The sequence below is a fragment of the Colletes gigas genome, unplaced genomic scaffold, assembly GCF_013123115.1.
Source record: "Colletes gigas isolate AHSC1104 unplaced genomic scaffold, ASM1312311v1 Colletes_gigas_Sc00029, whole genome shotgun sequence".
Classification (NCBI taxonomy): Eukaryota; Metazoa; Arthropoda; class Insecta; order Hymenoptera; family Colletidae; genus Colletes; species Colletes gigas.
The window spans coordinates 2,095,820-2,118,921 of record NW_025106658.1 but is presented as its reverse complement, the minus strand read 5'-3'; the positions used below and the strand labels follow the sequence as shown (position 1 = coordinate 2,118,921).

Sequence of the window (23,102 nt, the reverse complement as noted above, 5' to 3'; positions counted from 1 at the left end):
GAGATCGAAGTTCAACGATAAGATTATTTCGAGAAATGCAGCTTGTCAGCTGGCTTCCAAGATCTCGCGACGCCATTACACTTCTTATGGGGTCATGCGAAGCCTCTCGTTTGTTCCAACAAACCACAAACTGTTGACACAGCTTGATTTATGTGGTCATTTAAATGATACTACAGAATGCACATCAAAATAAAATAACGAGCATCCATCTTTTGTACTTTTAATTTCAATTCAAAGTTCTATCGTTGTTATGGGAAACCCCGTTAGCCGTGGCTTAGATTTGAACGTTGAACGAGCTATTTAAAAGAGAAAAATATCGATTGAGGGCATTTGGATAATGCCCCTCTATAGACCTGTAGATCTCGCAAGCAGGAAACTAAATGTGGAGACTGAACTCATGGTTAAAAGTACGATATTGATCGGTTTCCACTAGTGCGCCAGCGCAGCAGAATCCGGAGGGCGATAGAGCATTAGCAATCTACCCCTCATTCATGTTCCGTGCGGTGCTCTAACACCGTTCTATCGTTTTTCTGTGTTGATATTTCGACACTGTGAAAGTGTCGTCGCGTGTGGTGAATATGTCCGGTGGTACGTGTGTATGTCTTTGATTTTAGGCCTCATCTTCTTCTCTTCTTTCAAGAGAGAGCGTAAGGCAGGCAAAAATATACGGGGAATGGAGACGGACAGTAGGAAAAGGAAAAAGGAGAGAAGAAACGAAAATGAAAGGGAAGCTTTTTAGCATTTAATCGTTTTATCTTGTTCGTCAAGACAGGGACTATATCGGATTTGCAACGTTGCCCGAGCAAGTACACAGAAAATCGGTTAAAAGGGGGTTCGAGTTCACTTTGATGGTACTGGGAGAGAGCGGCCTTGGGAAATCCACCCTGATAAACAGTCTTTTTCTCGGGGATCTTTACAAAGACCGACGCATTCCCGACGCCGCAGGTTCGTAATTGACGCGTTAGATACGATAGATCGGGTGAGCGAAACTGTTGGATTTTTAGAACGCATCGAAAAGACTACGATGATAGAGAAGAAAACGATGGATATCGAGGAACGTGGCGTCAGATTAAGACTAACGATCGTTGACACGCCAGGTATTACTTTATAAAATGCACTAGGAACCCCGTGGAGTCTCCATAGAAACGAACAAGTCTGTACGCAGGATTCGGCGACGCGGTAAACTGCGAGGACACTTGGAAAACGTGCTCAGCCTACATAGACGAACAGTTTCGACAGTATTTTACGGACGAGAGCGGTCTGAACAGGAAGAATATCCAAGATAACCGAGTCCACTGTTGTTTATACTTCATTCCTCCTTACGGTCACGGGTGCGACTCGACTTCGACTTCCGTTATCCCCAAGCGTTTCGCGTTAACACAATTTTTGCTCCCCTCTTTCTCTTTCTGTTTCTCCCGTAGACTCAGGCAGCTCGATTTGGAAATACTGAGACGTTTGCATCGCAAAGTGAACGTCGTGCCCGTGATCGCGAAAGCGGACACACTGACCACCTACGAGGTGAAGAAATTGAAAGACAGAATCCTCGCCGACATCGAGGAGCACGAGATACAGGTAGTATTTAACGATCCACCGATCAGCCAAGAAAAAGGAAGGAACGTGCGATTCTTTACACGCAGATATATCAATTTCCGGACTGTGATAGCGACGAGGACGAGGAATTCAAGCAACAGGATAAAGAACTCAAAGCGTGCATTCCATTCGCCGTTGTCGGGAGTTCGACGGTGCTCGAAGTGGCGGGAAAGAAGGTCCGCGGTCGTCAATACCCCTGGGGAGTGGTGGAAGGTAACTACCGAACAATTCCTATTTAAAATATCTACCAAAAGAAGTACGACAAGCGTGGAATCGATTAACGTTTTACTTTCGATCGAGTGTAGTGGAGAACCCGAAGCACAGTGATTTCGTCAAACTGAGAACAATGCTGATATCCACGCACATGCAAGACCTCAAAGACGTCACGCAGGACGTGCATTACGAAAATTTTCGGGCCCAATGCATTTCCCAAATCTCACAGCAAGCGATTCGGGAACGGAGGTATTTACGCATGTAAATAAGTATTGAATTTCAGTAGGTATATGTCTAAACTACAGTGGGATACACATATTTACAGTCACATTTATAGTCGTAACTTTCCTGTTTTTGAGTTAAATTATCTTTTGTTTTTTTTTTAGTGAAGCATATTGATCTTCTTCTGTTCGCAGCAAACTGAAGAGAGATTCGGGCCCACATTTCGAGAACAGTATATCCGACACGGATCGATTGCTCTTACAGAAGGACGAAGAGGTGAGAAAGAGCACAAGTTTTCTCGTCTCTGCTTTAATATCGTTTTCCAAAATCTTCGCAGATACGAAGGATGCAGGATATTCTCGCACAAATGCAAGAGAAATTGAAAGCCACGGGGCAAGTTGGTCCTGGAATCGGTCTGAGAGGAAGAGTTGGTAGTTTAGGGAACGATTTGGACGCCACAGACGTCGAGAAGAAACGCAACAGTATTATAGACGTTTAAGTTTTCGAGTATCACTACGAATTAGGTGCATCTTTTAACGGCTGAGTGCAATTTCTGCACGAGTGAATCGATTTGGTTCTACATGAATGCGCACAAGATTGTTAGACATATTTAAAGAAGAAAAAAATACTGAAACCAAAGAGTTGTATACGCCTCTGTACGTACAAGTGATTTATTGTTAGTCGAACTAATTGTTAGGAGATCAATCGCGTTTACGACTCCGGTTTCTTTACGCTAAGTTTCCACTTTTATATGTATGTATGTATGTATGTATATATATTACTCAACAAGCTATCGTATCTCTTCAAACAGTATTTGATATCTCTAAAAAAAACTCGCGTAAACGTTATACTGTACATATAAAGGGTACGAAAAGAGAAATAGTGGGAACAAATAAAAGATTACCAGCGAAGATAGAAACTTGTGCGTCTTGTTATTGTTCGATATTCGACAGAGGCTCGCAGTGAGGGATCCCGATTTTAAGAAGCTTTTCTCCGGCAAAGTATAACTTTAACAATTCTGCATTAAAAGTAGCAAGCATTTCAACATTTCAGGAACTGTTATGAGCACACCGAATAAATGATTGCTGCTGTATAGCCAGAAAGACAATGCGGTTTTATTATTAACTATAATTATAGGTATGGATTCGTATTAAAGTTCCCCCAAATAACTGTGATTCCATCTCCATTTCGTCGCACCCGCAACAGGAGGTTTGGTATAAAATCCACCGGCTTCGTAACATTAAGCTATTTTCTTTCGTTCAAGACGCGCAAAATCGCGGGTAACTTGCTAATGATTCGTAAGGTTTGTATGCTGTTCCGTCTCTCGTTGTTGCGTGTGAAAATTAATCCGTTTCTTCGGGAGGTGATCGGTTTTTGGATCACTTTCTTTTGCTCGCTAGTGCAACGATGCATTTTTTAAAGAAACAAAATACACTGTGTCATTTTTATATGCAGGCACTCCTGTTAGTGACGATGTTGGCAGGAATTTTCAGCGAACCTCAAGGTCCTGCTTATCTTCCTCCCACAGGATCTGGACCACGTCCACCCACCGGCGGGGGAGGTGGTAACACTGGCCATCCGGACGAATGGGCCGGGGTAAGTACTTTTTTATTTCTAAATTTAAATAATTTTAATAATATCAACGTGGTGAGCAACTGTGTATCACTACCATAGCAATTGATACTTCTATCTCATTGGAAACCCCTGTAGCTCTCTGTTTCTCAATTATCTCCTGATGCAATTTCCGTGCTCGTAACACTGCTCTCGCATTTAGAATCCATACGTGATAATTTGTTCCGATTAACGGGGCTCTGTTCTACTGAAAACTACCAGGCTCCTGTACTTTTACTCTTTCTCTGTTCTTTTCATAGGATCCAGCAAATTACGAGTTCTCGTACGAGGTCCAGGACGCGGTGGCGGGTTTGGATTTCGGGCATCACGAGTTGAGGAAGGATAACGAGGCATCTGGGACCTATCACGTACTGTTACCAGACGGTAGAACACAGATTGTCGAATATATCGCCGATGGTGCTGGATATCGCCCAATGGTACGGTACGAGGGAACAGCGACGTATCCAGCACCAGGACCTTCGGGGGGAACAGGAGGATCGACCAGTAACGATGGATATAGATATTAATTAAACTATTCCTCGAGAGACTTCTAAAACCGCGTATCCACTAACCCTTTACGGATATTTTTACCATTTTTAACAAGTTTTCTGTGTTCCAACGGTCCGCAAAGGGTTAACGCTGACCACACACGTATATCTAGCTATTGCTCGCTATTTTCTAATCCCTCCAAGTGTGCATTCGTAGCGAGAGACTAATGGATACGCGGCCTAGATGGCAAAGTTACTCCGGAAATAAGAAATTGTTTATTTTTCTGTTAAAAAATGACAAAACACATCCTGCGACTACGATCTATGTACTATTGTTATACTCACGATATCAGCGTTCGTTTAAATAAAAAGTTAAATATATTCTTACTCTCTTTCGTTGTTTCCTGCGTATTTTACGACGTTTTGTACTTTTGAATATACTGTAACACTTCTTCGACGTCCTCCCGTGATCCCAAAAATATTGGAGACCTTTGATGAATGCTTTCAGGCAGTAGATTTAAAATATCAATTTCCCCGTTGGACGCCATACCTCCTGCTTCTTTTAGTATGTAAGCCATTGGAATACATTCGTATAAAAGACGCAGCTGCAAATAAACGTTTTACCAACTTCGTGAAATACTTGAAACGTCTCATATGTTTGTTAACAGTTGACAATACATAACTATCGAAGACAAGAATATTTCTATGTATGGTTACAATCGTGATTCAACGAAAAGATCGAAGAGAAATTGCTAAGAAGTTAAATTTGTCGAATTCGACCGAAAAAGGAATTTTTTTCTCGAAAGTAGATAGGATTTCAGGGGTACATCTAATGACCAAAGATGATTGTAATTGACCCTCGCAACCGAAAATAATTTTTTCAAAACGATTTGAAATTTTTTAATTTGGTCGAAAAATTTCATATCTTCTCGAATTTTTTTCTCGAAAACGAGTAGGAATTCTGGGGTATATCTATTCACCGAAAACGATTGTAATTACCTCTCCTAGCTAGAAATATTTTTTTTAGAACGATTCGAAATTTTTTTTTTCGTCGAAAAATTTCATTCCTTCTCGAATTTTTTTCTCGAAAACGCGTAGGATTTCTGGGGTATATCTATTCACCGAAAATGATTGTAATTACCTCTCCTAGCTTAAAATATTTTTTTTAGAACGATTTGAAATTTTTTTTTTCGTCGAAAAATTTCATAGCTTCTCGAATTTTTTTCTCGAAAGTGGGTAGGATTTCGAGGGTACGTCTAATGATCAAAAACTATTGTAATTAACTCTTCTAGCTTAAAATATTTTTTTTAGAACGATTTGGAATTTTTTTTTTCGTCGAAAAATTTCTATCCTTCTCGAATTTTTTTCTCGAAAACGCGTAGGAATTCAGGGGTATGTCTATTCACAAAATATGATTGTAATTAACTCTCCTAGCGAAAGATATTTTTTTTAGAACGATTTGGAATTTTTTTTTTCGTCGAAAAATTTCTATCCTTCTCGAATTTTTTTCTCGAAAACGCGTAGGAATTCTGGGGTATGTCTATTCACCAATAATTATTGCAATTAACCCCCGCAACCAAAAATAATTTTTCCAGGATGATTTGAAATTTTTTAATTTAATTTTTTAATAACAATTTAACGAAGCCTCAATCAAGAAATTATGGCAATAGCAAGTGTAGATAGATACCTTGCCACCTGGATGAGTTTTGGTCGCTGGGTAAAGAAATATTCCTCCATATTTGATTGTCCTATGCACATCGGCCACCATAGAACCCACATACCTTGCACTGTATGGTTTTCCAGTGCTCGGATATTTTTTCGAATGAACATATTCTTTGATGGCTGTATTCCATAAGCTCTCGTAGCCTTCGTTAATACTGAAATCATAGTTTCTCCCTTACAAACTATGAACTACAATGCAACAACGAATAACGTGAAACAAAAAATGATCTCGTTATTCGTTACCTATAAATATCGCCTCTGGCAGGGACCTGCATGTTTCTTTCCGTCAAAATAAATTCTCCGATCGCTGGATCATAGGTAAAACCGTTCACTCCGTGACCGATCGAGAGAACTATCATAGTGGCGGAACCATAGAGGGCATATCCGGCAGCAACCATATTTTTTCCAGGTTGAAGTGCGTCTGCTACCGTGGGTTCCGTAGTTAGGTCAGGCTTCTTGTAAATGCCAAAAATTGAGCCCACCGATACCAAACAATCGATATTAGACGATCCGTCCAAGGGATCGAAACATATTATGTACTTCCCGCGCTTTTCCGTCTCCACCATTATGGCGTCTGTGTTTTCTTCGGTCACGAGAATGGCACTCGTAAACGAAGACGTTAACATGTTAATAAATAATTCGTTGCTCAGTACGTCTAATTTCTTTACATCCTCTCCTTGAACATTTTGAGTTCCAGCTATTCCGTACCTGTGTCAAATATCGAAGAACAAGAAACTTTTAACGTCGTTTACCGAAATGTAGCGATAAAAATAATCTAATCTCGTTCAAAAACAATTTCGATGACCTCGAAGGTGAGTTTGAAAGAAAAGTTTTACCAATTATGATATTTTCGAATAAACATTTTTATTAGAATAATTTTGCTAAAGAGTGACAAATTGTTGACTGTTGGTGTATAAGAATATTTATTTAATTTAAAGTTATTTCTTATAAAAATCATAATAAAAGCATAACTGTAGTTTTATAGGCTTTTTATGTGCACCGATTCCCTGCTATTACCTCCGCTTGTTAGTATTTTTTTCGCCCCATAGATGTCCCGCCGGATATTCACATGCATATTCGAACACAAAATATGCAATTAACTACTCACATACTAGCGATGCCGGCTTTTCTAACTGCCGAGCTAACTGCCTTTACGGCAGTTTGTATGCTATTTAAAAGCTGACTTAGATCCCCTGTAGCTGTTGGTATTTTTCGTTGTTCGGCGAGCACGAATCTTGTCAGAGTCATACAGTCCGAGTCGAGAGTACACTCTTTCGAAGTCATGTTCGCAACAAAGTTTACGTTCCTCTGGTCAATGCGAGATCGCCGTTGAAACTAAGCGACTAAGTTCACACGTCTCTGTTATATAAGGTCAAACAGGCTTCTCGATATGCGTGCACCTTATCGGCGTAGTGAAAGTGATATTAGAGAAAACAACTTGTACAACGCGAACTAACATTTATTTTAAGACTCGCTATCGTTTACAATTACACCATACCCTTTTAAGAAATAATCGACCATAATAGATAGCATTAATAACAACAACAAAACAATTTTTGTAATCTCGTTTCTAAACTTACGAAACTGATAAAAGAACAGCTGTTCGAATAATTCGTGGCACGTTAACATATAATATCCGCAAAATTAATAATGCTGACACAAACATGGTTAATACTCTTATCTAGGCAACAATTTTGAATTACAAAGATAAACATTTTTTGTGTGTTGTTCGTATGATAAAAATTAAAATCTCATGTAACGATGTATTCCATGGTAATCAAAGGGAAGTTCATGTCAATAACTGTTTAATCGGACAACACATAATTAATATTGCAGCAATATGTTGTTAAGATTGAGGGAATATCATTAACTGCGTAATTATAATGAAAAAGATCGCATTCGGTAATAATTATTTATTATAAATTACAAAATGTTATCATTAATTCAATATTACGAAAGATTCCTCTCCTTTTCTTTCCTGTCGTTTGTAGTTTACTTTTAATGCTTGTTGTGCTTAAAATGAATGAATCTGTTTTTCTTTAGAATTCTTTTAACATTCAACTTGCACACTAAACACTCGTTTCCATATGATTAAAGAAGTCATAACGTTTGCTATGGTGGACACTGGACATTTATAACAGCTGTTTTCACATACAGTTCAATGTCGTTATATTTATCTTAGTTACTTAGGTTACTTTTCAATCTCTGTCATGAATTCAACAAATATGCCATGGGGTTCCCCGATTTAATTCAACTTTACAAATGATATAAGACAATCATACTTAGCCTTTTTCTTTCTTCCACATACTATGCCTTACTACGTTACAACATAATATACTGTACCTAGAGTGCCATTCGTCCTTTATTTTAGAAGACCATTCTTTTTTTCAAGCAACTGTCCTTTAGATAAATTTATTTCTACAAACCTCAGTTTTGTCCTTTTTTTAAATAACTATCCTAAATTGTCCTCTTTAAAATTAAGGTCAGAACAGAATAAAGTTACTAGGTCTCGATACCTAACGTTCACGATGGTAACACACTTCAACGAATATCTGCATTAGTTTAAAAAGGTTAGAATAAAGCATTCTTTATTAAATTTTACTAAAAGCTACAAGTATAATTACGTTAATTAAAGTTATCGAATTAAATCGAACGAAATTTCATCGTGTATCTAGAATTATTCCCTAGAGACAGCGACATTTAAGGGAACTAGTGGTACCAAATAAAGTTACAAATTACTTCATAAATAAAACGAACAAATTACTTTATTCTAAATCACTTTAAACGTAATTAAATGTTATATAATATTTAAGTACATCAAAGTAGTCGAAAAATCGCTATGCTGTAAGATGAGAACGTGCCTTAAGTTACTAGATTTGGTGTGGTTTTTGATCATGTTACATTCATGTGTCTTCAATCTAGAAAATCGTATGGTTCATGTTCAATTGTCTTTTTCTTAGTTCTTTATTTTTAATGAAGAAAAACTTTCAGAAATGTAAAAGATAAAGCGAAAAGTATTTGCAAAATATACTTGGTATAAAATGTTCTATAAAATATCAATGGATGGAATTAAAGTAGAATTGGTATTAGAACTGAAACTAGAACCGAAGTAAAACCGATACTAGAACCCTAACTAAAATCGATATTACATGAGAACAGTTTTTCTAATAACAGTCATAATACTGTTTCGATTGGTTGGTTCGAGTTAGGGGTGGATGTATAACAATTTGGAACAGTTATTATCAGATCCTTTTCAATATCTGGTTTCAATTATTGATTCAAGCATCTGATGTGCAATTGAATTTCCCTCTTTATGTACCCCATTCCTATCTTATTTTAGTTCCGAGTTAGCACGCCAATGGCGCTGCAAGGGGGGCCCCACTAAACCCTGAGAAATACCTATCCCTGGTTACAACCTGCAGCGTCCTGTTCTGTCAAATTGAAGTTTTGTGTGTGTCGTAAACCAGTGAAAGTTCGAACGAAAGAAGAAACGACGGGAGTGGCCGTTTCGCTCAGCAGAATTTATCGAATCCGTTAGAAATGAATTGATTCCTTCTACGTTTTATCAGAAGTACTGAGATTATTGTGTTCGTAACCTTTTATTCAATCGCAATTTGTAACTGGAAGCCATGGAGGACGATTTGCCGACTGCGTACGATGTCATCGTCGTGGGGACGGGTATTGATTTTTTGAATATATGTCTAATTTATTTTTTCAACAATTTTCATCACCGTTCCTCGTAATTGTTTAATAATTTAATGCAGGCATGACGGAGTCCATTGTTGCAGCGGCCGCGAGCAGAATCGGTAAAAAGGTTCTTCACCTAGACAGGTATGTCTGACTACGTCTTTTTTATACCCTTCTCTCTTGTTCAATCGCATTTTCCTTTATTTTTTCCACACTCTTATTCTCTCTTCTTTTCATACATCGTATTCCTCGTCCGATTCTAAATTTTCGTATGTTCGACGAAAAATATCAATCTGGTTATTTAATTTTGAAAGTTAAATTATGCGCATATAAATTGCCTTCCTTTCACTTATTAATTTTAGGTATAAAATAATAATACAGCGAAATCCCGATTGTAATAAGGAAGTAGAATTAATTTTTGATCAAATCATTTTCTGACAATTGTCTATAAAAATGAAAATGATACACAAAAAAAAAGTGTATATACAGTATGAGCAGTAGAAAAAGCAGATTCCAATGGTTGGGTAAAAATGAATCACCAAGGCATGTTGCTCGAGCTTAGATTTCACCTTAAACAGACCATGGTTAATATATGATGGATTAAAATTGGCATAAATTCATTCTGACTTTTTAAAAACTTGGGGGGCTATTCATCAAAATTATTAGAAAAACAACTGACTAGTGAATAGAAAGCAATCTCATAATTGATCATTTTTTTTATGGAACCTAATTCTTTTACCATTAAATAAAATTAAAGAAATTACAATTTTTGCAGTTTATTGCCATTGCTATATAATGTTAGATAATTATAAATTTCCATCAATGAACTAAATGATATAGATACCTTTATATAATACATAAATATATATCTTTTACATATATAACAATAGTTGCATTTACTTTGTTATTTAATGTCCCGAACAAAAGAGTTAACATTGTCTTCTTTTAGTATGGAATATGTATTTTATGTGTAATGTGTGATTCAATTCACTGGGCATAGAATAATCTGCAGGTAGTGTAGGGATCTGGAGAAAGTGGAAATTGTTAATAATAAGGGTCAATTGTTATCTAAGCATTAATGTCATAAATAAACCGATGTGTACATGTTAGCAATGCAAATGAATTTTAAAGGGACCAACCTTTGTGAATTATTACACACATTGTGTTTTTTAAGGCCTAAATTTAGTTAAATAATTAGTAATAAAGATTGAGCTAAGTTTACTTTCTAATGAAACAAAGATATTAATTAGATTTTAGAACAAATAGACTATTAGACCTAAAAAAAAACGAGTGATATAATAATGCAAATATTTTATATACGTTATTTATATTTATTTTATTTAAGTATGTGTTCAACAATTTTATTACTTTATTGATTGTTTTTCCTTTGAAAATTCCATGTTGTAAAAATATGAAAAATGTATAATAAATGGCAGTTATAGTTTAATTAACAAGTATGATCGTCGTGTGTATACAAAGGGTATAGCCGGATAAGGGTGTCGAAAATGTCCCTAATCGAAATTCGAATCGCGACGAAGCATTTGATAGATCAAAAGAAATTAATTTGTGCCAAAATTTCAACTGTGTATCAAATTGTATCTCGTTCTATTGAGCATTAAAGGGTAATAATAGAAAATCACGTTTTGCTCAATTTCTCACATCCTATTGCATGATTTTGAATAAAATTAGAGACAGTTATTAGGACGCGTATTAAAGAAATTTTTCAGATATTTAAATTAAAAATTTAAGAAGTCTATTATATACTTACAGTAAGTACATATTATTTCTACTATTATTCAAAACTTTTTCCAGAGTTTTTCGCCTGGTGCGTCTCGTTATTAAAAACAAGATAAAATTTAATATTTTTCGTCGTTATTTGCGTGGCAAATGTGTGATTTATGCAATTTTCAGTGTTTTTACATTTAGCAAAAGAGCACGGGAATCGAAGAAACTAAATAAATCCAACAAATTGCAACAATGCTGTGTGCATTACATTTTAAAGTATCTACCGATTGCCGAACCGCTGTGAATTTTATGAACGTAAGTTCGATCCTCCCTTAGGAACAATACTTATTTCCAAATGTTTCAAAAATATGTAAAATATATTAGAAAAATTTATTAAATCGAAATAATTTTGGTGCACTTAGTACGTCACCGCTTCTCTCGTCAGATATTGTTTAAAATAATATACAGGGTGTTCGGCCACCCTAAAAAAAAAAGAAATTTTAATGGGGGATTCTAGAGGACAAAATAAGACGAAAATCAAGAATACCAATTTGTTGATGGAGACTTTTTATAAAACAACGATCGTTAAAACGGATTTCAACATTAATATTATTTTTTCCCCCCAATTTCTGACCAACGAATCGAGGTCTGAATTTTAAACAATAAGATTTTAAAATACTTCCTAAATTTTAATATTTTTGAAGCAAAGTTTGTTTGCCCTTTTCTCTTACACTAACACAAGACAAGTGGGGGGCTCCGCTCGTAAGAGCCTGCACTGCATAATCAACTTCATGGGGAAACATTAACAATTTTTAATGACAAAATAATTTGTTCGTAACATGTATAGTCCCTTGTAATATTTTACATCCTCGCCCAGTGTTTAGAAATAAAAAAAAAATTTGACCTTGTCCACAACCTTGGCACAAATTGATTTTTTTTAATAAGCTATCGAAATAATCCGTCGCAAGTGAAATTTGACTTAGGTGCACTTTTCACCTCCCTTATATCACGGATAAACCATAGCTACCCCCTTTGACACCGTTTAGAAATATCTAATGAGAAGTAACCAATTAACCGGATATATTATTTGATCGATAATAAATGGCGATTAATAAATTATTTTGTAGTAATGAGTATTATGGTGGTCTCTGGGCAACATTTAATTTTGATGGTTTACAAAAATGGATAGAGGATTTGAAAATTCCGAAAAATAATACTATGGATATATCTGAACTAGATTTACAACCTGAAGAGAAATTTCTTAAAGCCAGTGATCAATATTCTACTGTTAAAAATATTGAAGAAACCTGGTTTATTACGAAGTAAGTTTCTCATTTATGCTGTATCTTTTTTTTTTTTTATAAATTTTCTACTGATACAATTTAGAAATTCAATTACTCTTTTGTCACAGTGAAGCTGATTTGCCAGTGGTTTCCACGAAAGACACTCAGACTGATAATATTGGTGATGGCAGTGGTAGTGGCGATGAAAAGACAGACGATGATAAAGTCGAGAAAAAGGAGAATGTAAAACAGTGGAGTATAGATCGCATTAGAAAGGAATACAGAAAATTCAATATTGACCTCGCACCAAAGGTAAAACAATGATTATGGAATTAAATAACGAGTATAGTTCAGCCATCCCTGGAAAAAATTTTAACGGGAGATTCTGGGGACCAAAATAAGACGAAAATCAAGAACACCAATTTGTTGATGGAGGCTTCGTTAAAAAGTTATTAACGTTTAAAGTTCCGCCTGTAGAACGACACTCTGCGCACAGCTGCGCACGCGCGACAGTGACTCTCACTCTTTAAACGTTAATAACTTTTTAACGGAGCCTCGATCAACAAATTAGTATTCTTGATTTTCGTCTTATTTTGCCCCCTAGAATCTCTCATTAAAATTTCCCCCCGTTACAGGCTGGTTTAAAAAAGTATTTTGATTAGTTAATAAATAAATATATAAAACGATTATAGAAAGTTTATAAAGTATATAAATTAATGTTTCATTGTTTGTATGCTGTTTCTATTGATCGAAATTTCATTTGCCGGTAATAGTTGCTGTTCGCGCGAGGTGAACTCGTTGAATTACTGATATCCAGTAATATTTCTCGGTATGCGGAATTCCGATCGGTGTCCAGAGTGGCTACGTTCATGGACGGAAAGCTGACACAAGTACCTTGCTCGAGGGCTGATGTGTTCGCAAATAAAACCGTTAGTTTTGTCGAGAAAAGAATGCTTATGAAATTACTCACTTCTTGTATGGTGCAGGGCGCCGATAGCCCAGAATTTGATGGTAATTATCTTAATTTTATTCAATTCGATGGTCGTAATAAGCGTAGCAAGTTCGTTGCTTATTTTACCGCTTTCATCAACTTTTTTCTATTTCCTTTTCGCTGTTCCATTTTCTCTTCTGGCTTCACTTTTCGCTCTTGCCTTGATTTACATCCCCCTGACTTTAATCACCCCTTGCACAACCTTCAGGCTCGCCATAACACTTCACAACACACCATTTCTACCATAAAATTTGTTTTTCTTTTAAATAAATTATACCTGTTAATAGGATTCCAGGACAAGTCCTTCATAGAATATTTGAACACGAAGGATCTAACACCAATCGTGAAGCATTATATTGTTCAAGCTATTGCAATGGCCACTGAAAAGACACCGTGTAGGGATGGTGTGAATCGCACGAAGCATTTTCTCAATAGCCTCGGGCGATATGGAAATACACCTTTCCTTTGGCCTATGTACGGTAGTGGAGAGCTACCTCAGTGCTTTTGCAGGTAAAATTCTTATTTTTGTTGAATAATAAAGATTGAGATCAATGAAATTTAGAGTTCCTCGTAGGATAAAACTATCCCTTGATAAAAACTGCAATCTATTATTGTTTATAGATTGTGTGCAGTGTTTGGTGGAGTGTATTGTTTGAAGAGGCAGCTGGATGGTGTAGTAATAGACGAAGACAAGTGTAAAGCTATCATTAGCGGCAAACAAAGATTAACTTTAGAACATTTGGTTGTCGGTCAGGGTCATTTGCCACCGGAAATAGTAGCCTCCGAGGGAGAGGAACGGATATCGCGAGGAATATTTATTACGGACAGGTAATATTGCAAACAATTTTTAAAACAAGGAAATTTAAAAAAAAATTGCAATGTACGAATTACATTAAGGGGGTATTTCGATCTACACGTGTAATTTTTAGACTGTTTTGTTATATTTTTTTTGGAATTTTCCGTGTTTAAAAAATTAAAACTATTTTGTTTAAATCTGCACGCACGAGTAACAAAAAACAGAGATGTATTAAACAATACCTGCGCTTAGTATACCTAATATTCGATATATCGTAATTTTGTCGTCCCTAAGAATGTAACTTATAACATATGTGGTACAATGTTGTTTCTACATATAACATTGATTATAAATATTGCAAAGAGTTGATTAATAATGTATGAAAATTTTTAAAAGCTTGAATGAAAAAGTCTTTCAAATTTTCTTGACAAAATATTGCATTGTGATTTTTGTAGGTCAATTATGCAAGGTGAAAAAGAGAATTTGACACTTTTATATTATCCTCCAGAAGAACCTGGTCAAGGACCTATTACTTTGATTGAATTGGGACCATCTACAAATGCTTGTCCTCAAGGACTATGTATGTACATTTATGCATATAGTATAAAACATGTCTAAATTACTGTAACATTTCTAATGTTTCGAATTCTAATGTTAAATATTTATTAATTATATTTTAATACAGTTATGGTGCATATGACATGCAAACGAACGACGAACGCAAAGGAAGACTTGGCCTACGTTGTCAATAAATTTTTAAAAGCGGAACCGTTCGATCCAATGGCGATCCGCGCATCGATCCATAGCCACACGCAAACTGTTTCTCCGGATAAGAGACATATTGAGGTACGTTGTTTTTAAATTAATTATACTTTTTGCCATGATTATCCCTAAGACACATTTCTCATGCAATCACTTATACATAAAAATATTCGAATGCTTTAATTTCAACCAATGAAATATGTGTGTTAAGCTGAAACATTTGATATCATATGATACATACATGTAACAAGGGATGGGGCGGGAAAAGTGGAGAACAATTAGAACAAATGAAATGCAATTAAAGAACAGCGGAAGTGAGCGAAATGTAATTAAGTGAAAGTTAATAAAATTCATGATAGCCAGTGAGACATTATTGTTTCAAAGGCATTGAAATAGTATTGGAAGCTAAAACGCTTCCAGACTGTATTTGGTTTACAAAGGAAAGGCCAGGTTTGTATTTAATAAATAAGAACCAATTTTGCAGACTTAATCAGGATCATTAAACAATAACCTGCTCGACGCCGTGAGTTGCACTTTGGTTCTATTTTCGAGAAAATGGAGTTTCCAAGTTAATGATTTGATCGCGTAACAAACACTAAATCATTAATGTGCATATCGTGTAAGAAATACGGAATTAATATGGAAAATTTGTGTATTATATTCGCGTATGAAGAACATTCAGTGTCACTTAGCAAGGAGTTACTGTGTTTTGAGTGTTTTGAGTGTTTCTACAACTTGTATCATTCTTTACTCTGCAGTAAAATTACAAAAGACACCGCAGAGTAATACTTGCAACCTTAAAACAGTAAAAAGGTTCTGTATTTATAGGAAAGTAGCGAAACCGACAAGGAAGAGTCTACTGACAATCCTAAGCCTCAAGTTTTATGGTCATTATACTTAAATCTGCCTGCAAGTGATATAAAGTTAAACGATTCTGCGCCAAGCAACCTCCATCTTTGTTCCGGACCGGACTTAGAACTTGATTTCGATTTCGCAGTTAATCAGGTAGATCTTATTTGTTATTTCTGTTTAGCATTGTTTAAATAATTCCCAATCGACTGAAATTTTACATATTGTGTTTAACTTTAATCGGGGAAGTATTACTTTTAATTTAAATTTATACTTGTTACGATAACGTATAACTTTTCAAGGCAAGAAGCATTTTTGAAGCAATGTACCCCGAAGAAGATTTCCTCCCGCGAGCACCGGATCCAGAAGAGATCGTGCTCGAAGGCGAAGAGGCACCAGGACCAAAGTTTGAGGGAGATACAGAGGCTGAAGAAAAACAGGACGTTGAGAAAGCTGAAAAAGAGGAATAATTTGTCTTTTTTTCGTCTTTTCGACCTGCAAACACTGGCCAGCTCCTTTAGCCGCACATCTCTTTCTATCCAAAGTTATACGCGCCTCCTTACGTTCGAAAGTTGGACGATTTTTATTCGAATAATCGACGAACTAATTTTCACACGATTGAGTTGTTGATCATGTCATAAACAGTGGTAGCATATCGCATAAAATAATCTTAATTTAAATAATTTTTACGTGGTGTTTGCGGTGTGCAGTTAAAATATTACTTCTTCCATAACTTTTTTTCGAGAAGAAATTTTTATTTCGTTCGGATGTTTTTTTCGGAACGAATCGTTGGAAATTGTTCACGAATTGTTCGAATAAAAATTAAATTCGACTGGCGCTCGAGTCTTGCTCTTTTATTAAGTTACAGAGTGGTCGGCCGAAAGCATTCGTTTTTTGTTCCTTTTTTCTTTGGCCAAAAATGTTTCTTTTTCTCAACAATTGCGTTATTCGAGAAAATGAAATGTAGTTTTATAACATGTAAGAGAGACGTGGGAAGATTGATAAATCATTTAATGAAATTAATATTTATTGCATTGAATCAAATTTGGCAACTGATAGTCTATTGTGTACATTTGAATTAAGTTTAAGATAAATTCTGAATAAAATCTGAATTAATAAATATGTAAATAATTTGATAATTCATACATAAAAATCGATTTCTAGTTTAATCGAGATAATTAGAGCCTTACTTGGCACCGATTCTGTTCGCGAATGATACAATTTTTTAAAGATGCGGTCGGAACCATAAACCTCATTGACTCTTTCATTATTCACGGGAACGTTTTGCTACAGGTGTAATTAAATAAAAAAAGTCTATATCGTTCCACGTTGCTCTACTATATAAATAATACAAATACGTATCGTAATGTCTTTTATCTGACCGTTAATGCACATTGTACATCATTAGTGTATTTATTACTTATTCTATTACATAGTATAGTTTACCGATTATACATTGTTAGTATAGGAACAAATTTAGACTGCGAAGAAGCAACCGTTCCTCGACTAATTTGTATTTTTTTAAATTAATTAATGAATATGCTTCATTCTGTTTTATAAATATTAATAATACCCATTATCCTATTACATTTTTGTTGGATTTCATTTTTATTTCATCGTTATTTCTTTTTTTGCATGTTTCAATTTCATGTAGCTGATTCTGCTAATAAGTATTGTCTATTTATTGAATTTCATTTGAACTTTGTACAATTTATTTAATCATATTTCAGTAAATCCATTATATTCACTTTATTCAGTTCTTTATCTTTCATTTATCAAGCAAAATACATTCCGTTCGATCGTATATTTGAGCGAATAAAAAGGAAAAGGAAATGCTCTCGGTTGGCTCTGTTCGTATACTATGAAAATTTTTAGACACATTGATGGTAGAAGCGGCTTGAATGTCAGAAATCGATAATATTTTCTCGCCGTTACTGCTCGGATGTGTGCGCATTTATTTGCATTTAACTGATAATACGCCATACTCAGCATTGAAATACAGTAGACTGATACGAACCGAAATATAGTCATTCATTTCACCAAAACATATTTCCTAAAGAGTAATTAATATTGGTAAGAATTTTTAGTTCACCCTCCTTTCTCTTCCAGACATAATAAATAACTTATTTTTTTACTGGCAAGTGTATTTCTTAATAAAAACTTATTTCATTTGTTTATTTATATATACAGGGGCGGACCAATAACAATTATTACTACCTTCGTGCGGGTTTAATGTATTTGGAACACAGAATAATTCTTTTCTTTTCATCAGATTCACTATTATATTATACAAATTTATACAAACGATACTCCAGTATCTTCAATACTTTGCAAAATAATTTGCTTATTTTATAGACAAATCGACTACTATATACATGTGCTATGATGTATAAATACTATACAATAAATACACGACAAAATTCATATAAAATTTTCCATCCTAAAAATGCTTGTTCTGTTTTTCATATTATAGTTTATATAATATTAGCTTCGAACATTGGTTTCTCTCGAGCAATTCTTTCGAAACCAAATTTCGATAGATCGATTGTAATAAATGTGCCGTCGAGAATTAATTCCGCGATTGCTCTACCAACGGCTGGTGCTTGTTGAATTCCATGCCCGCTGAATCCGGTTGCGAAAAACATATTCCTATAATACGGATGTACTCCAATTATTCCGTTTTGATCGAAGGTATTATACTCGTAATATCCTGCCCAAGAAGACATCAACTATAAAACAATAAATGTAAACTAAATTTCCCTGTTTTACTTTATACACACATATTTATATTTTAAGACTTATTCGAACATCTCAAGATCATTTAATGTGAAACAAAAATTAAAGCTTCGTAAATTGAACGAACTTAAAATAAGTAATTATTGTTTGAGATAACAAACAAAATGATATTTTAAAAAAGAAACATTTCAACGTGAGAGCATTGAATACCTTTAAACTTTCAAAAGCTTTAACTCTTTGTGCAAGTAACGGCCATACTGTTTCGTTAAAGTATTCATAATCAACATCTAAGTTGTCAACGGAAGGCTCTTCGGATTCGGCCGGTGATTTCCCGCAAATGTAGGAACCCCCTAAGCCTTCTCGTCTAAGATAAATAATAAAATTTATTCGATAAAAAATATTATATAATCGATATATAGGAATACTTTTTATTTAACCCCGACCTGAAATATACTCCTGAATAATCAGTCGTTAATGGAGTATTTAAACCTGGGCCATCGGGACAGTGAAAACAATACACGTATCTTTTCCTGCGAATCGTTCGTCAAAAATAGATATTAATTTTCGTTAACGTGTGGTAAAATTATTGAGTAATTACCTTGGTACAACAGGTAATGCTAGGCTGCGTTCTCCAGTTGTTGTACCAATTTTCGCCATCTTGGCGATATCTCCGCTAAAAGCACCCGCCGCCACAATGGCTAAACTAAATTTTATTGTACGCGTTTCACCCTCTGGAGTTTGTATCTAACAAAAAGTATGTTTGCTTGCATTCTTCCCATTGGAACAACAACTATTTTACTACGTTTTATAAGCTCGAAAATGTTTTGTAAATAAAAACTAACAATTAACCCTTAGATAACGAATTGGTTACAAATGAAATTTTAAGTCTTAGATCAAAACTAATCCAGGTTCGCCATTTAAGAGATAATAGTTTATTAACACTAAAATTAAGTAAAATTCTTACAATCAATTTATCTAATCTCTCATCCCCGTGATCATCGTTCTCCTTATACATGAACCCTTTGGCTTCTGCATAAGCATACTCTGCCCCTAAAATTAGTGCCTTTTTTTTAAAAGCACAAAGTAGAGTCCATGGATCGAACCAACCCTCTTTCTCTAATCCTAAACAACCCAATTCAACATCTTCCGTATTTAACCAAGGAAACACGGCTTTTAATTTACTTGGCGTCAACAAAATATTCTTTGCTCCGAGAAAATTTTGCAATCTAGAGTTTCTTGTTAATACCTCGGCTCCTTCGTTACTTGACAACAATAAATATCCATATGGATGGAAGCACGAATCGATCGGGGGTTGTCCTTCTATGCCTAAATACTGATTAATGTTCCGTATAAACTCGGCACCAAAAAGGGACATTTCGATATTTTCTTCGAGAGAAAATTGTTGCCGTAAACCCCCGACAGAAAGAACCGTCGATGCTTTAGTATACTGCAAATACAATTCAAATTTATTCAACTAAAATAACATTAGTTATTACTGATATTATTATCTGATTTTACAGCATTTAACCACTTTGGAATTGAATATTTTTCTTTTAATAAATGTAAGCGAGTTAAACAAGTATAATAGTCGTGTAAATTTTAATAATTCCGGCGATATTTATCGACTTATTTCTAGTGTAAATATTAAGGGTATGCAGGATCTCGAAAATATCGAAGATCACCGGAAGTGTTCATTTTTTAACCTTATAAAAGATCATTCTAAGAAAATCCAAAACCATCCATTCAATTGTTCGTAATTAGATAAGAGAAATTTATGACCGTATTCTTAAGATTCTTAAAATTCTCGAAATTCGCAATACTTCGTACAATATTACTGCCATAAAAAATGCAGCAGGAGTGGGGATGTAAACACGTCGTGAAAGAACGATACATTTCGGTAACATTTACTATTTTAAGTCGACGTTCGTGTACATTACAGTGTACAGGAAATCCGAAGTGGTTAATTGGTATAGTTAATTAAAACTAAACTGAATTGTATAAACCTAAACATACTGTGGGGTCTTTTTCGACGACTATAACTTTGAAATCCTTGTAAACTCGTTTTTTTAACCAGTAAGCTATGGAACTACCAATTACACCACCTCCAATTATAACAACATCACAATTTTGTGACATACGTGGTGTAAGATTTGACCATGGAATTTGCTCATCCTGATCATTGCTGTTCCATGGTACAATAGTCTTTTTTATTGTTTGCAACCCATTCTTTAATTTATCTAGCGCTAAAGTATTGGATTTATTTTCATTTTGTACGATTCTCTTGATAATTTTCTACAAAGTTACATAGGAATTATTAGAAGTTTTCAAGAGACATTATATTAAACTATTATTACATTAATAAAATAATTAAGCATATTCTAATGAAATAAATATGCTTAATATATAATAATAACAAGACACATACACATTAATTTCAATTGTAAAAGTAAAGTATACGTAACATACTGTTTCACAGAAAATTCTATTGTACAATGACTTAATGGTAGCAATTATTTGTTATAAGACTGCGACGTGGTAATTACAATTAATAAATTAGATTTTATACTTTTAAATCAGCGAGGCGTTAAGCGCTTTTTGCCAGTAAAGTAGAAATTCGCAAGTTAACCTAAGAATTCATTTCGCATACTTACCTTATCTGCAAATGTTCTTCTATCTTGGAACAACAAACATGTTTGCAAAAGTTTCGTCCGACTTTTATTTTGAACAAAAATACGTAACATGTTTATTTATCACTGTAAATAGTTTTTAGAGTACTGGTGATCGAAAATAAGATGCTTCCTATCTTAGATCTCTAAAGTTACTTGAGGAACATCGTTGAAAGCTCTGAAAATTTTCCACAAATGATAAGCTACAGGAAACTAAACATTTAGTGAAATCCATTTATTTTTGTTACAAAGCATTTTGTAATAAAAATTAAAGCAAGATAAGAGAAGATAAAACATTTCAATTCCATAAAAGTTCGAATTGCACTGGTAGTGGGGCATTTTCAGTCGTATCGACAATGATAATCGTGTGTGTTGCTCCGCTCTGCAGCGCCACGCGCGGAAGTTTCGGAACTAAATGTGCCGACAAGATGGCGGACCGAAGATATTCCCAATGGCGGGATTTCGAATCTTTCCGAGTGTTGCAATTAATAATGGGAGTGAAAGCATTCGAATTAATATATATAGCGACAAATTTGAATCGATTCGAATGTGATCCGGAGCTTGAAACTCTTGAAAGTGTTAAAATGTTTCAAATTAAATTGACATTGTATCAAGTTCAATATTTTTTAATACTTATCTAATTTATTCTGTAGAATTAGTTAAGGTCAAGTATAATAGATCGTAATAGAAGAAAAAATAAATTTATTGTAATATATTATTTATTATAGAACAAATTTGTACCTTAATTTAATATAACATATGTATACAAGACTTATTTGTAAGATAATATTTGTAAGATTTCTAAAGTAATATTCTTCAAATATATGTTTTAAATTCCAAAATCCAAGTTCCAAATTCCAGTATTATTTTTTAATTATTCCTGAGCATTTCTTTGATATTATTATCAAAATCCTTGCGATTTTTATTCGAAATAATAGCATATTTGTTGAATATATATAAATTGAAATAAATTAAGTAAACAGTGGACGAGTTTTCAAGCTAGACCACGTACCTGCCTTACACGCAAACGCAGTAGATATTGATCTACGTCCGTGAATACACTAGGTCCTATATTAAAGCTTTATAACTTACCACTAAACTTACACATGTATTCAAATTTTAAGAAATATCCTCTGCTCAGGAATGTAAATGGAAAACATTAATTTCATGCGACGATCGATGATGTTCGATGTATTTTTTTTCTTGTATTGTACTTTTAATGAAAATGATGTATATTTGCATAATGAGAATTTTAAATTAATAAGTTTAAAGCTGCTTAATTCATTGTCGAAATATTTATATATAAAAATGAAGAAACTAGGAGATGTATCATCGTTATCCATCGACTGATTTGTTGATGTTTAAATTAAGAAATAATTATCGATCCTAGATTATATTTAACTCGACTGAAGCTGGTGTATTCGATTTAATATCAATTGCAAATAAATTCAAAATGGAACGTTCCCGTAACACGATTGATTTTTTAATATTGACCTATATCGATTGTATCAATGACACATTTTTTACTTGAAAGGAGTGAAATTCTCGAGCATTAATAACGATATACATATAGGTACAAGCAACATATTGTCATGCAAAATGATACTAAAAGTAAGGATCACGATGGACATTGAAAACCTCCATCTATTTATAAAAAATTTATCGAAGCTTATTCATTAGCGATAATTCGAATCTAATCACGAAGAGATAAAGTAACAATTGATAAAGATATATTTTTGGATGGACAAAACTATATTTGGT

At 34.4% G+C, this 23,102-nt stretch overlaps 5 protein-coding genes across 8 annotated transcripts; 3 read left to right on the top strand and 2 right to left on the bottom strand.

Moving 5' to 3' along the window:
• Positions 1–464: 464 nt before the first annotated feature.
• On the top strand, positions 465–3,012 carry LOC122401856 (septin-2). 4 transcript variants are annotated; one of them, XM_043404269.1, is made up of 9 exons: positions 465–588; positions 769–945; positions 1,005–1,097; positions 1,166–1,331; positions 1,422–1,572; positions 1,638–1,803; positions 1,896–2,052; positions 2,220–2,301; positions 2,363–3,012. In XM_043404269.1, the coding sequence occupies exons 1-9, from the start codon at positions 579–581 to the stop codon at positions 2,522–2,524; spliced, it is 1,164 nt and encodes a 387-aa protein (XP_043260204.1). In that variant the 5' UTR covers positions 465–578; the 3' UTR covers positions 2,525–3,012. The 4 variants fall into 4 exon arrangements, with proteins under 4 accessions (XP_043260204.1, XP_043260203.1, XP_043260202.1 ...); XM_043404268.1 differs by having other exon boundaries at positions 1,896–2,064; XM_043404267.1 differs by having other exon boundaries at positions 1,166–1,572.
• Positions 2,611–4,163, top strand: LOC122401887 (pro-resilin-like). Its single transcript, XM_043404310.1, has 4 exons — positions 2,611–2,681; positions 3,163–3,328; positions 3,481–3,621; positions 3,897–4,163. Exons 1-4 carry the CDS (start codon positions 2,611–2,613, stop codon positions 4,161–4,163), a joined length of 645 nt encoding a protein of 214 aa, XP_043260245.1.
• Positions 4,164–4,479: 316 nt separating this feature from the next.
• Positions 4,480–7,162, bottom strand: LOC122401863 (fructose-1,6-bisphosphatase 1). The gene is made up of 4 exons (XM_043404280.1): positions 6,955–7,162; positions 6,090–6,554; positions 5,812–6,001; positions 4,480–4,729 (listed from the first exon to the last, which is right to left on the bottom strand). The coding sequence occupies exons 1-4, from the start codon at positions 7,128–7,130 to the stop codon at positions 4,538–4,540; spliced, it is 1,023 nt and encodes a 340-aa protein (XP_043260215.1). The 5' UTR covers positions 7,131–7,162; the 3' UTR covers positions 4,480–4,537.
• Positions 7,163–9,263: 2,101 nt separating this feature from the next.
• On the top strand, positions 9,264–17,512 carry LOC122401845 (rab proteins geranylgeranyltransferase component A 1). Its single transcript, XM_043404241.1, has 11 exons — positions 9,264–9,524; positions 9,611–9,677; positions 12,386–12,580; positions 12,670–12,853; positions 13,315–13,552; positions 13,820–14,042; positions 14,154–14,360; positions 14,784–14,908; positions 15,014–15,174; positions 15,919–16,095; positions 16,242–17,512. Exons 1-11 carry the CDS (start codon positions 9,476–9,478, stop codon positions 16,407–16,409), a joined length of 1,794 nt encoding a protein of 597 aa, XP_043260176.1. The 5' UTR covers positions 9,264–9,475; the 3' UTR covers positions 16,410–17,512.
• A 787-nt stretch (positions 17,513–18,299) lies between these two features.
• LOC122401851 (FAD-dependent oxidoreductase domain-containing protein 1) lies at positions 18,300–21,554 on the bottom strand. The gene is made up of 7 exons (XM_043404258.1): positions 21,327–21,554; positions 20,689–20,967; positions 19,640–20,122; positions 19,274–19,419; positions 19,119–19,205; positions 18,886–19,039; positions 18,300–18,668 (listed from the first exon to the last, which is right to left on the bottom strand). The coding sequence occupies exons 1-7, from the start codon at positions 21,414–21,416 to the stop codon at positions 18,414–18,416; spliced, it is 1,494 nt and encodes a 497-aa protein (XP_043260193.1). The 5' UTR covers positions 21,417–21,554; the 3' UTR covers positions 18,300–18,413.
• Between the last annotated feature and the right edge of the window lie 1,548 nt (positions 21,555–23,102).